We start from the raw sequence: 13,598 nt of genomic DNA, 5'->3' as shown, positions 1-13,598 counted from the left end.
ACATCATCCATTAAAACAAATGACCCAGGACTGCCACTGGAAGTCATGCATGCACAATATCGTAACACTGCCACCACCATGTTTAACAGAAGATGTGGTGTGCTTCGGATTATTCTCCAAAAAATTTGTTTTTTCTTTCCATAATTCTGTAATGGGTAGATTATAATTCCAGATCTTGAATCCAATAAAATAAAAATAAAAAATAAAGGGGGGGGGGGGTTCATGGATGGAATGGAAGCTAACAAGCAAACAAATAAATAGAAAAATTAACTGTTTAAAATATTATCAGGATTACCCGAAAGATCTTGTCACCAAGGTTTAATTAAATAAAACATTATTTTTAAACAGAAACATAATCAGAAGTGCTGGAGAACTTGTTTCTAGTCGGTTGCATATTGAGGGTGCAACACCTGCGAGTGTTGCACATTCAGGAAATACAACTTTTATTTATTTATTTTATTTTTCGATTCTTCCCAGAGACAAATTTGGTTTAAAACGGGTAAAAATAAGTAAAATCATGTAAATGTGTTTGTAGAAACATTTACATTTGATGAATTCTCAGTATTTAATTATTTCTACACCCAAATTCACTTCCGGTTTTGTGTTTGCTTTGTGCTCTTGAACGCGACTTAAGATTCAATTGAGCCTGTTTATTCAGTGAAGAACCATAAAATTAAACTAATGTCTGGCGTAGATAACTTTGTTTCACTATTTTATAAATCATTAACTCATTTTTGGCTTTAGCAACCGTGTACTCCCACATCCAGGCAGACGCGCAAAACTCGGCATACCCGTCGTTGGAGTGACCGAGTTAGCTCCTTCCTCGTACATTCGTGCTTTAAAATTCTATCAACATGTCTGGAAAATTTTTCTCCCGCATGGGCAGCACTTTACTGAAGATGAACTCCGCTGCAAAACGCACAGGAATGAGAGGAACGAGTCGCCTTTACTGGACTACTATCCGGAGGATTGCGGACTCTTTGAATGTAAACACCTTATACTAATTATACATGTTTAAAGCTGAAGTTCAAATAGCACACGATCCATAACGGAGAATATTTTTAGTGTTATTTTGAAGACTTATTTTTGCCAGAGTTTCTTTTTGTAACCCGTGTATCAATAATCCGTATGTAGGTCAAAGGGGGCATAGTTCAAATACTGTCAGACAAGCTCGACTGTGACGTCACTTTAAGTTTTGTAGAAGGGGCGGAGTCAAAATCAATTAAAATTTTTAATTAAAAACGGAAAAGCAGTTCAGTTAATCCAAGTTAATTATTTTTCAAGTCAAAATTTGTCTTATAAATTCATTTTGAATATAAGCGTAAATTATTTTAATAATGAAATTTCCCTTTTGTCAGTCTAAGGTTGTTATGCAGGAAAATTAAGTTAATAACCATCATTTTCTGTTGTTGGAGCAGATGAGTTCAAGTACTTTTAGCTAAACTTGACTTTCCGTCACCTGTGTTTTTGCTCAGAACGGACGTGCCGCCCTCCTCCTCGGCCTCCCCGTGCTCTCCGCTCTGAGCTATGAAGCTGGTTGCAGGTTTCACGTCTCTGCTCTCGTCTGCGCCTTAGAGAAAGGTGAGCTGCAGCTTGAACTGAATGCATCCCCTTTGTTGATTAATTATAAAACAGATTCCCCAAGAAACGTAATCTTTAATCATGTTTCTGTTGGTTCAGATGAGATTTTGGAGCAGGCGGACTACCTGTACAGCTGTGCAGAGACAGAGAAGCTCTATGAGCTGCTGGTGAAGTACAAAGACAGGTAAGCAGACCACCACGTCTTCAGTCTGTGTCACAGAGGGATCCACACATTAAATGTAGGTTTAAGTAACTTGTACAAATTATTGGAATATTTTCTAAGAAGTAGCCTAGAATGTTCTAGGAACCTGGAAAGAGTGAGGGGAACTGAGAGTGGGCTTACTCTCCACCAACAGTCCCACAAACAACTCAGAAGCAAATTTCTAATGAACCACTGCCGCTCTGCAGAAACTATGTTCAAGAAAACAACACAGGCTTTTAGATTTTGGTTAAAAAGATCAACGACCCTTTGAAAATAGATCAAAAGATGATCAGAGTGCCACTTTAACCTTTCACAGCTCTTTTTAGGTTGAAATTCTTAGATCTACGTTAAAAAAATATTTTATTTTGAAATGTTCTGAGTCTGAGAATGAGTCATATCAGAAATATTTACAGGGCAGGATTGCAAGGGTTGACACAAACTCTGTCTACAAATTTTAATGAATCATTTCTTTAATTTTACTTTCTCTTTTATTTTTAAAATCTTCAAAGTACTTTTTTAAAATTAGAATTTTTGTTTCAGTTTGTGACACAACCACCAGGGGTCACTAAAGCCAAAGTTGTTGAAGTGTGGTGTGTTTCTATGCAGCGATGAAGCAGAGTTCCTGTGGCGGCTGGCCCGGGCGTCCCGTGAACTGTCCCTCCTCCCAGATACCGACCCCCAACGGAAGACGCAGTTGACCTTCGAGGCCTTTGAGTTTGCAAAGAAGGCTCTGGAAAGAGACGACGCCAACTTTGCCGTACACAAAGTAAGAAGTGAGCCAGGCCGAGCTATCACTTTCTGTGAGTCGAGGTATGACATGTTGCTGATGAGATGCTCCAACACAGTGGTACGCCATTTGCCTGAGCGATATTGGGGACTGTCAAGGGGTCAAGGCGAAAATCGGGAATTCGTTCCTCATTAGAGAGCATCTGGAGGTGAGATGGTTTAGGTCAGAGCTGTGCAGAGATACAGACACATTTTTGGACTGTGATGATTTTTTTTTTGTTTTTATTTCACAGAAAGCCATCCAGCTGAATCCCAAAGATGCCACCTCCATGCACATCTTAGGTTACTGGTAAGTCTGTTTTTGACGTTCGTCTCACAAGAGGGAAACTTTGGATTTAAGACGCTCTTCTTTCCTGGAGGTGTTTTGCTTTCGCTGAGCTGCCGTGGTATCAGCGCAAAGTAGCTGCTGTGATCTTCGCAACCCCTCCTACATCCACGTTTGAGGAGGTGAGGACCTCCTCCTTCAACACTACCAGTTTACAATGAGGGAATTGTGTCCCTCTCACTGATTGTTTTTTGATTTTTTTCAGGCTTTGGAGTTTTTTCTGAAAGCTGAAGAAGGTATAGGAGCACCACACACTCGTTTTATCTCCTGGAGTTCTGTGAAGAGTAACCCGTTTTAACTTCTTCCCAGTCGACCCAAACTTCTACAGCAAAAACCTGCTGATGTTGGGGAAGACCTACATGGCCATGAAAGATGGTCAGAACGCGCTGCTGTGGCTCACCAAAGCCAAAGAGTACCCCGCCCACACGCTGGAGGACAAACAGGTGCCCACATCACCGTTGGCTGCGCTTTAACGCTCTGAGGATTCATCTCCATGTTTGTTCTGCAGGTCCTGAAAGAAGCGGAGGAGCTCCTGAAGAAGCTGGGATGAAGGGAGTGGAGCGTGAGGCCTTCCAGGACCGTAAACATCTACGAATGATTTTAGAACTGTACATGTGACCTTTATGCCTTAAGAGGAAAATACAGTGTAAGATTGTCTAGTTTGTTGTTATAATTAATATATAATTATTTAAGCTAAAAACAGTAAAACCTAATAAGTCAGATTTTAAGAGCTTTTCCCACTTAAGAGGATTCAGTCTTTACAAACAACCCAAGTTTGAATTTAGACATGAAATATTAACCTTTTTTGGGGGATTCTATAATTGGTAAAAAAAATAATTTGAGATAGTTTAAAGTCCCGCTCCGATCATCTTTTTATCTATTTTAAGAGCATTCCCAGTGGTCTTTTAATTATTTATTAAAAATTGACTACTTTTCGCCAAAATCTAAAAATCTGTTGTTTTCTAGGACATAGTTTCTATAAAACAGCAGGAGTTCATTAGAAATTTGCCTCTGAGTTGTGGGTGGGACTGTGGGCTCACAGCCAACCTGCCCTCCTTCCTCTGCCCATTGTTGAAAGCTCAGAACAGGGAGCTTGTGGTATTTTCTTCATAATAAATAAGCTCATTTTCAGACAAAATTTTATCCGTCTGCACCTAATTAACCTCAATTTAAATAAAGTAATACTTAGAAGTTCAATGTTAATTTATGTTCTCCATCATCAGAAAAATGCCACAAGAACCCATTAAAAACACCCTTTTCATTGAACTCAAAACTGGTTTAATTTTTTATGTCATGTGGACTTATTATCAGGATCAGTATGTAGCTTTCTAAAAACTGTGATAAAATACTTATATTAAAAAATAATACAATCCCAATCTAAGTTTACAAAAACTGGGATTTTGACTCTTTAAAAGGCCAGTACGTATACAGCTTCAATGTTTGAGATTTTCTTTTTGTTTAATGAAAAATTAATTTAGTTGCTAACCATTTAGTCATAATGAAAACACTATAAAATTAGCAGGACGACCTTTGATAAGCCTTCTTGGCGACTCCCTAAAAGGAATTGGAAATATTTCTGTAAATTTCAGAGGAAATGTCGCCATCTGGTGTTCAAATTAAAGAATTGCAACGCATTCTTGAATATATTGGATTCTTTTTACAGTTGTGTAATTGCCATGAAATCATTAATAATTTCACATATTCTTAGAAAGAAATGGTTGTCATTTTTTAATCTGTTAATTTATCTAACATTTTGCAAAATGAAATATCTGACAATTTTGAGTGGAATTCAATAAAAAAAAGAGAAATTCTGCTTTACTGATGTTTTGGTGAGATTCTTCTAACAATAAGTACATAAAATTTTGGGGTTTATTATTATAACTATGAATTACAATGAACTCACTCTTAAGAATTCTTGAATAGCTTTTTTTTTTTTGAACAGAAAAACTCCACAAATGAGTGAAGTACACAGGTGTAACACAAAGACAGCACAGCCAATGAGGGATTTTCTTTTATTAATAATATCTATCTCATAAATCCATCTTCCCCCATTAAAAATGGGTGAAAGCAGATTAAAAATGAATCTTCTATACACATCGTCTCCAGTAAAGGGGCATTCTGTACAGTGTAGTTGGTGTTTACAGTGTGTATCTACACGTGATATGTTACAGGTCGGATGCGTTTCAGATGGCCCGGCGCTTCCGTAGGACAGTCCGTTTCCCGACTGCAGTGAAGGCCACCTGAAACCATCCGACTGCTTCTGATACGGACAAAAGGCATCACAGATTTCCATCAGCTGGGCGGCGGGCGGGCTCTGTGATATTAGTTATACCATGTAAGTTCTTCATTTACAGTCGTCTCCATACGATAAGATATTCACAAACACGGATGATTTTTTTTTTTTTTTGAATGAGGGACTGGAAAGGAAGCACAGACGTTTTTAAAGGTTCCTCTCCACTGGCATGTGTTAGCTTCAGAAACGGAGAGTTTTTAGAGTCTGAGACCGGCAAAAGGATTGAATCCTGATGGGAATTTAGGAGAGGGGTTTAGAGATTATCTTTGGTTGGTTCCGTAATTTGGAGCCAACTTTTGTTTTGTAAAGAAAAAAAAAAAAACGCTTCCATGTTGTGAAGTGAGAACTGTTTTTCAGACAAAATGACTCTAAAGTTCTGGAGACAACCTGCAGATGAATACGAGACCCAAAGGTTGACTGAGCGTATAAACACCATTTTTTTATTTTTTTTTATTTGAGGGGGTGCCATTCTTGAGGTACCAGCCAGAAGCCCTTTCGGTCTTGTTGCGTCACAGTGTGCAAGCAGGCAGCAGATGTCCGGAACCTCCAGCATGGAGACAGCTTTCCAGTCCCCACGGATGAGAGCTCTTCCGTTAACTCGGTTCTTTTGCACATCGAGAGAACTGGGCTTTAAGCTTTTGGATCAGGAGAACCTGAACCGTCCAGCTGGATGTTATAGCATGCGCTTGTGGTGGTCGAGGGGGTTCACAGCAGTCTTTCAATCATTCGGGGGCAGCATGCAACAACTGCAAAAATGAATATGGGTCCAAAAATAATAAATTCAGGCACCAGATCCTAAAATCTAAATGTAGGCCTAAAGGAGCTCTATAGAACTAGAGCCTTAAAAGAAGATTGTGCTTCAACTATAAAATCCTCTCCAAAACACTTTAAAAGCCAGTCAGGAGAACTTCAAAATAAAACTGATTTCTGTCTTTAGATAGAAGAGCACAATATTAAAATGCTTGCATATTTTCAATGGAGGGGGGGGGTGTCTGGGGGGGTTATATAATATATAAGGAAAGGGAAATGGGACTGTGGCAAAAATTGTGCAGCAAATTAGGATTTGGTTTAACATGACAAAATAGCTTATGTACATTGTAGTTATTTTGTGCAATTTTTTTTGTTTTGTTTTTTTGTTTTGTCGCTTGAATAAACAGCGACGGTGGATCAACAGAAGCGGACGGCGCTTCTACTCTTGACCGAAACCCTCTGTTTCCTCGATGGCGAACAGCAGCTTCTCCTTCAGCTGCTCGTAGCTTTTGTAGGGCGGCAAATCGAGACGATTAAAACTGAAAAGAGACGACAAGAAATGAAAAAAATACAATTACAGTTAAATTACTCTGTTATCCTTTAACATCGGAGAAGTTGCAGGTGATGCTTAAAAAGACTTGTTAATAGACGCATCAAAACTCTTCAACTGTTTTCGTGATCGACATGATTCAGTTAAAAAGCGACTTTTCATATCCGTTTTTGAGCGATATGCCACACAGTAACAAGGTAAAGGGTTACAGAACCGCTTCAGAATCTGCTGGAATTATGTTAATTGTATAAACGGGTGAATAGGTACAACACTGGAGCTATTGGGTTAAGAACCACTGACTTTCTGTGTGTGAACAAAAGCTGATTAGAGTTGCCTCAATTGAGTCTAAAAGGGCTTAAAGGCCATGCTTTTGTAGGATTGACCCAAAGCCCAGAAAATAAAGAAAACAAAACTTGTTCACTTTGATGCTATTTATGTATGTGAGAATTCCTGAATTATTGAGTCCAAACCTCCCCCTGACCTGTTGAGGCTGTAATGATGAGAACTCACCATGTGTGACTCCGAGGAAGCCACGTGTCTTTCCCCACTTTCTCTATACAGAACTTCTGAGGCCCGTTGCTTCCTGCATTACAAAACAAGACAGATATACGATAAACACGGAGATAATAACACTAAAAACGAGGCAGCTGTCCGATCACACTGACCCATCAGTTCAGCAAAGCCGCCCAGAGGAAGCCTGCAGGTCCCAGTGACAAACTGCATGAGACGCAGTCGCACCTCGTTGTCCACCTCCTTCACCAGCTGCAAACAGAAGACAAACTCATCAAAAACACATATAAAAGTCTTCAAAAGTGCGTGTGAACACGTGAGCGTACCTGCCAGAACCAGATGATCTGCTTGCTGTTCCTGGTGTAGTGACGGTACACTGTGTTTCTCTGCCAGTCCTGCAGGTCCACCTCCTGCATCCCACACAGCATCACCTGGAGGAAACACATCCAGGACAGAGAGAACAAGTCTTTAATGATCCTCCAAACTTTATGGGAACAAGAATATAGACAGGACAATCCAAAAATTCACTTGCATTGCTGTGAGGTAATCATAAAAACTCACCTCTAACTCCTTCTCATCAAAGTACTGCAGCCACTGAAGGGGAACGACCTCGTTAAAGCCATCCAGGAAGGCCTTGGTCTGACCTTCAACCCCGCGGGAGAACCTCCACTCTGCCATCAGGCTGCAGAGACGCACCAAACCACATTCAGACGCCAAACTCATCTTCAGTTTTAGGTCTCCGACGATGCATCAAACCTGATGTACTCCTCCTTGTTCTCCTCAGTCACTTGGATGTTGGCACCATCAGGTTTTAGGTCATGAGACGTGATCTTCCCCAAGATCTCCATGTCTACGGAGAAAAACATCTCCAGCCCACATTCCTCGATGTCGTTGTCCCTGAAATGCAACGGCATTTGGTTTCTTAATAACATTCCAAACAGAACTCATTGATGATTTTCTGCTCACAGGTTCATTAACACATTTTGTTCATTTTTAGTTTGTCTTTGAGATGTGGATTTCTACTGATCTTTAAAGAAGAAAGTGCTTTGTTCTGTAAAAATATTAAAAAAATATAGCAGACAGATAACTGTTAGCATCCACCTGCAACATTCTAAGCTAAAAATCCTGATTTAGGTGCAAACCATCAAGTCTTAAAAAAAATCTCTCACAGATAAGGTTTCATCAGTTTTTTGACCTCACTTCATGTTTATTCCTGTATAGCCATTCGTACAACACTTGATATACACATTCTGGAGACACTTAGCTCATTAGAATGAGCCTAACTGCCCTTAACAGAGCTCTAGACTCAATTTTTGTGCTGTGGCACGAAGCTGCAGTATCCGCTGATAAACGTGGATTACGCAAACACTTCACAGCCGCACAGCACTGCACATCAGCGTGAGGCTCAATTACTCAGATGAAGAATCCACTGGAATTACGATAACTGCATTAATGGTAGACGAAAGAATGTAGCCTAAACGCTGGAGCTAAAGCTCCTGTGTTGACGGATTTTAACCGACTATTTTCATTCGCACCACCAATCTATATCTCATATAAAAACTATATTGCAATATTTTTGTGGATTTAATTTAAGAGTTAAAACATTTCAATTTCTAAAAATATAATTTTCTGTCAATCCTTTGATGTGGTCGGCATTACAGGATTAAAGATTATGATGAGATTAAACACGAGTAGATTTCATTATGGTCATTTAGGTTACTGCAGAATGACAAACACTTCCTCAACACACTTTGACAAAGTGCTGTTGAGCAAAACCAGTTCACCTTAAAAGATAGAAAGTTGTCTAAAAGTTTTAGGATCATGAAAATGTTCCCAAACATACTTTTTTTTTTTTCAAAATTTGTCTAAAATACAAAAGTTAGAAAATGTAAGTATTTATTTTAACATCTAGATAAATTATAGCAATTTTACCCAAACTACAACTCGTCCTAATTTAAAATTTCCATAGTTAACATTTGATTTTGTTCTATAATCAGATCAAATTTGTTCTATCAGTTGACCTCAGAGAACTTACAGTATATAAGGACCATGAGCTTAAAACATTAGCATATTTTGAATCCTCTAAATAACACGACAGACCTGATCCAAATGAGGGAGTTGTAGAATTCCGGGTCGATGGACTCCAGGTCTTTGAGTATCAGCTTCTTGTTGAGCATGCGTTTATAGAACGGCAAAGAGAAGCCGGTGTCAATGAACTTCCCATGGAAAAGTGCCTGAAAGGAAGAAGAATAGAACAAGTTAAAACAGTCATTTGAATGAATGTGATTGTGAGAGATGTGTGCGTACCATTGCTATGAAGCGGCCGATGAAGCAGAAGTAGGACAGGTGGTCGGGGTTGATGGCAGAGGCCGGGTTGATCTGCAGACAGTAGTTGCTTTTGCCGGCGTACTCAAACAGGCAGTACATGGGGTTCAGGACTTCATGGGACAAGAGGAAAAACCATTCTCTGCAAAGTGAGATGTGGGAAAAAACAACAAAAGGGTTAAGAAATAAGATAAACACGTCTTATTGTCATACGTTTGGGTTTAAGAGGACAGGAGAGTGCCACTTCTGTTCTGTAAATCATTTAAATTATTTGTGCAGACCTTAATCTGCCCAAAGTATTTGCACAAACATGTACCTTCATTTCTCTACGTTTTTGATCAAAGGGATTTAATATATTTTTAGCAGTGCAGTAATTATTATTTTCATTCAAGGTTTCATTATATTAAACATCTACAAAAAAATGACAATTACATTTACAAGAAATTCAGCAGATCTGTCAGATTTTCAGAGAGTCTGAAGCTGCGAAAAAATGCAGAAAATCCTCACTTTTTTCCTGCTATTGTTAATAGAACTTTATAGTGCAACTCAAAGGCAGATAAAAAGATTTAACAGTTTCTCAGCAAACCTGGACCCTATGAAATGAAATGTTGCTGTATGAAAGAAATTATGGGAGATGAACCTGGTTCTGGTGACAAAATCTATCAGTTCAATGCTGAAAAGAGTCTCTGAATTTAACATGTCTTAAAAATACTAAAGTAGGTAGTCCTGCCTATCAATTACATTTCAATTGTTTGCCTTCCATAACAAATTAAGAATTCTGAAAATGGAAGGTGTCAATTTACTTCTTGCATGTCTGTGTATTTAGAGATAGATAGGCCGATTTTCAACAGTGCACTTAAAAAAATGAAATAAAGAGAAAATCATTAGATGCTTTTCTTCCCACTCAGCCTCCCGAGTTTGTTCTGCTGTTCTTCAAAAGGCAGCAGCATGTCCTTTAAACAAGACAGCTTCTAGATGGTTGTACATACCAAAGTAATGAGAATGGGTTGCAACACTGGTAAAGTTTGTGTGTAGAAAGCGAATCAGGAGCTCTTTGAGAATATGAGAATATTTTAGATTTCCGTTTAACAAATCAAAGTTTCTAAGTTCGGATCTGATTATCAGGCATCTGTAACTGCAGTTACAAACACCCACCAGTAAAATGTGGAGGGCGCTGTGTTTTAATTAGCGAATTAAACGACCAAAAACTCAGCAACCCAAAGACTGTTCTAATCAGTTTTGATCAGCTTTTAGTGTGATAAAAACCTCCTTATGGATGCTGAAAACTCAACTAAAATGATGAGTATTGTTATTTCTACAATGAAGAACATACCATTTTTTTTGTTACTTTTGTTGCCACTTGAATTACAAATTCTTTACAGGTAAAATAAAAAAACTTTTTTTTCCCTCAAAAAAACTAGAAAAAGAGAAACCTGGCTGGTGGAGTGTGGTCACATTCAACACTTTGGTCACGTCACATGACAAGTAGGGAAAATTATTACACATGAGAGCAATCCAGAAGAAATGGTAGAAGACAAAGATTTAAGAATCAGGAGTCGGAATATAGGCAGATTATAAGTAATCAATCATGAAAAGCCTCAATCTAAGGATCAGCTTGAATGTCCAAAGGGAGGAAGAACGAACTAGAAGTGATCAACTTATCCATACATACTATTGCACTTTTAGAATTGTTCACGATTTTCTTACCGAGCCAGGCCACCGTAATCTAGCCCCTCCTCCCCTCTGAAAATAACATACAGCCTCCTCCTCAGGTCATATGGTTTGAGAGCCATAATCTAAAGAACATATCAAACAAACAAGATTAGGACAAAATCTGCTTATATTTATAGCCGATTCACTAGAGGCAGACAGAGGAAGGTCTTACTTGCTGAAAAGAGTCTTCAAACAGCGTCTGCCTGGAGACGTTGATCTTCACATGGCTGGGGAGGGCGTTGGACTGAGGGTGGACAGGTAAAATTAGAACTGGGAAAGAATAAGGAGACAGAATAAAGCCTATAACGTTTACCTGACACAGGTAACGGAAATGTGCGAGTTTCCACCGGAAGCTGCGCTCGTAGGCAATCTGAGGGCCTTTGGTGCTGAAAGGTGAGAGGAGATGAGCCACAATGTGTTAATGTTCAAATTAGGGTGAAATTAATACCTTTCAAATATTTACTTATGAAAATATTAAGACAAATTGTATACATTTCATGTAGAAGTACTGCTTTCAGAATAAATTATTTAGCAAAATCCTGGTTTGAAAGTTTTTCAGCAAGAAGTGTGATCAGACTATGTTCTGATTACACAGATTAATGAATAGGTGAACTACAAATATTTTTTTCCTTGCTATTTTTTAGGTGGAGGGGTTAAAAACAACTGCAATTTTTCCCCTGAAGTTTTTTTTTACTTCACCATAAAACAGATGGTAAATCACATTAATAAAATAATACATATTTAGGAATAATAGAAACCTTTAAAGACACTTTTTCTTTTAAACTGAACCTTTTGTTACTAATTATTTCCTTTTTTAAGTCTATATTCCAGGCTGAGCTGGTGGGGTCATTTGAGTGCATGTGGACGGCCCGTTAGCCCGCTGTCAAAAAGCGGCTTTGTTCCTGACGTGTGATGCAGGACAAAGAGCTCCTTACACCGACGACTTCCCAGTGCGGGGGTCGCTGAAAGTGGTGGTTCGGGTGTTGTGATCCACAAAGTAGCGAACTCCTTCCCGCGTGTAGCGGATCTCCCAGCCTTCAGGCAGAGGGTCCTCATTTTGAAGCCTGCAGGCACACACAAACACATGGTTACAATATGTATGCAAAATGCTGCTCATGTGATCAAGAGTAAAGAGTTCAGAGATGGATGCGCCTATTAATCTGGGAAAAGCCTGTATGAGCAAGAGTTACTAAGCAATAGTTAGAAAATATGAAAAGTACATTTTTAAAAAATATTTTTTTTACAAAAAAAAGGAACATTTGTACGTTTATTTAATTGTACGTTAATTTAATTAAACTGTAGAGTAAAAATGCACATTTATTTTCATATTATGAGGAGTTACCTTGAAAAAAATGTTTGCTTTTTTAAGTGCAAGAATTTTATTAAATCAGTAGTGAAGTTTTTTTCTGGTTCTACTGCAGGAAAATGGTAATATGTCAAACTTTTGATGGACTTGAATAATTGATTGGTAAAAAAACATTTTGTACACTTAAAATTTAGTGAAACTAGATTAAAGAAATTACTCTTTAACACAGATTAATGCAAAGACCAACAAAAATCCTCCCTTCACATCACATTCACGCATTAAATTTGCATTTTGACTCCCAAGTGAAATTGGAAACCTCTGTTGTGCGAATCGCAGTCGGTGTGAATCCAGCATTAACCATCACAGTCTTTGTTTTAAAGTTTTTACATTTTTTATCCAGTTTTATCATTTTTTGTGTCACTAAATTTCGATAAGTATTTTTTTTTAAACAAAATTGTGTCTTCTGAAGCTCACCCTTGAGTTCGCGGGTCTTCCCACTGTGTGGTCTTGGTGTTGTGGTTGACAAAGTAAACTCTGTCATTGGAGTCCACGCGCCTCTCTAAAGTTGTGGAAACACATTTTCAGATAAGTATAAACTTTGATTTACACATTTTTAAAATAATAACAAGAACAGTAGACTGTAAAATAAATATCTGAATGTTATGACCCAACATACCTAAAGGGTTACAATAGACTTTAGGGATGCTGTTAACATCCTATTCTTTTAGATTTACTGCTAATGAACAACATCAATTATTTTTAATCTTTGACCTAAATAGGGGATTTATAAATTCACATATGGCAAGTTTTCTTCTCTTTTAAATGCACCAAATACTTAAAAAATCAGGAACTCACCCCAGCCAGGAGGTAACGGTCCAAGTGGATCATTCTCAGCAGTCATCATAGATGCCTACAATTGGAAACAAAAATTTACATCTATTATTTACTTAGGGAACAGCTATGGATATACAAGATGTTTTCAAACAAGACCTAAATAAAGGAGGAAAAAGTAGATTAATAAGGGGTGAAACAGCCTTTCACAATAATAACAGTTGCTTAATTTCTTTTTGTAATGAAATTCAAAGAAAAAAAACAAATATTTAAGAAATAATTCTTAAAGATAATCTGACTGTAAATGAGTTTGAGAAAGGATCATAAATGCTACATATTTTAGAGCAGGGGTCTCAAACTCGCGGCCCGCGGGCCATCTGCGGCCCGCAGGATGATGATTTGCGGCCCCCGTCTTCATATGAAAGA

The 13,598-nt window shown here is 38.2% G+C and overlaps 2 protein-coding genes across 4 annotated transcripts in view; one reads left to right on the top strand and one right to left on the bottom strand.

The window, feature by feature from the left end:
• The first annotated feature begins 501 nt into the window (after window positions 1-501).
• rmdn1 (regulator of microtubule dynamics 1) lies at window positions 502-5,509 on the top strand. 2 transcript variants are annotated; one of them, XM_024279873.2, is made up of 10 exons: window positions 514-986; window positions 1,476-1,581; window positions 1,681-1,765; window positions 2,390-2,549; window positions 2,629-2,718; window positions 2,803-2,858; window positions 2,929-3,016; window positions 3,100-3,130; window positions 3,204-3,337; window positions 3,403-3,542. In XM_024279873.2, the coding sequence occupies exons 1-10, from the start codon at window positions 855-857 to the stop codon at window positions 3,442-3,444; spliced, it is 924 nt and encodes a 307-aa protein (XP_024135641.1). In that variant the 5' UTR covers window positions 514-854; the 3' UTR covers window positions 3,445-3,542. The 2 variants fall into 2 exon arrangements, with proteins under 2 accessions (XP_036073388.1, XP_024135641.1); XM_036217495.1 differs by having other exon boundaries at window positions 502-986; window positions 2,629-2,858; window positions 3,403-5,509.
• The window catches only part of LOC112151160 (NEDD4-like E3 ubiquitin-protein ligase WWP1), a 36,149-nt gene continuing 27,837 nt past the window's right edge, over window positions 5,287-13,598 (bottom strand). Inside the window, exons 12-25 of one of the 2 annotated variants that reach the window (XM_024279871.2) lie at window positions 13,197-13,251; window positions 12,816-12,900; window positions 11,971-12,099; window positions 11,349-11,421; window positions 11,208-11,279; window positions 11,030-11,118; window positions 9,305-9,464; window positions 9,098-9,231; window positions 7,754-7,894; window positions 7,559-7,679; window positions 7,324-7,428; window positions 7,153-7,249; window positions 6,998-7,070; window positions 5,287-6,476 (exon numbers count right to left, since the gene is read on the bottom strand). In XM_024279871.2, coding sequence (XP_024135639.1) covers window positions 6,377-6,476; window positions 6,998-7,070; window positions 7,153-7,249; window positions 7,324-7,428; window positions 7,559-7,679; window positions 7,754-7,894; window positions 9,098-9,231; window positions 9,305-9,464; window positions 11,030-11,118; window positions 11,208-11,279; window positions 11,349-11,421; window positions 11,971-12,099; window positions 12,816-12,900; window positions 13,197-13,251 — 1,434 coding nt within the window. In that variant the 3' untranslated portion in view covers window positions 5,287-6,376. The remainder of the gene's footprint in view (window positions 6,477-6,997; window positions 7,071-7,152; window positions 7,250-7,323; window positions 7,429-7,558; window positions 7,680-7,753; window positions 7,895-9,097; window positions 9,232-9,304; window positions 9,465-11,029; window positions 11,119-11,207; window positions 11,280-11,348; window positions 11,422-11,970; window positions 12,100-12,815; window positions 12,901-13,196; window positions 13,252-13,598) is intronic. The other variant, XM_024279872.2, reaches the window with a different exon arrangement.

The sequence above is a fragment of the Oryzias melastigma genome, linkage group LG20 (assembly GCF_002922805.2).
Source record: "Oryzias melastigma strain HK-1 linkage group LG20, ASM292280v2, whole genome shotgun sequence".
NCBI lineage: Eukaryota > Metazoa > Chordata > Actinopteri > Beloniformes > Adrianichthyidae > Oryzias > Oryzias melastigma.
Note: the sequence above shows the minus strand (reverse complement) of the source record. Positions and strands in the feature narration are given on the sequence as shown.

Coding starts and splice junctions, on each gene's coding strand:
- rmdn1 (XM_036217495.1), top strand. CDS start 855: ATGTCTGGAAAATTTTTCTCCCGCATGGGCAGCACTTTACTGAAGATG. Junction 1,766..2,389: donor CTGGTGAAGTACAAAGACAG/GTAAGCAGACCA, acceptor GTTTCTATGCAG/CGATGAAGCAGAGTTCCTGT. Junction 3,131..3,203: donor TTTTCTGAAAGCTGAAGAAG/GTATAGGAGCAC, acceptor ACTTCTTCCCAG/TCGACCCAAACTTCTACAGC.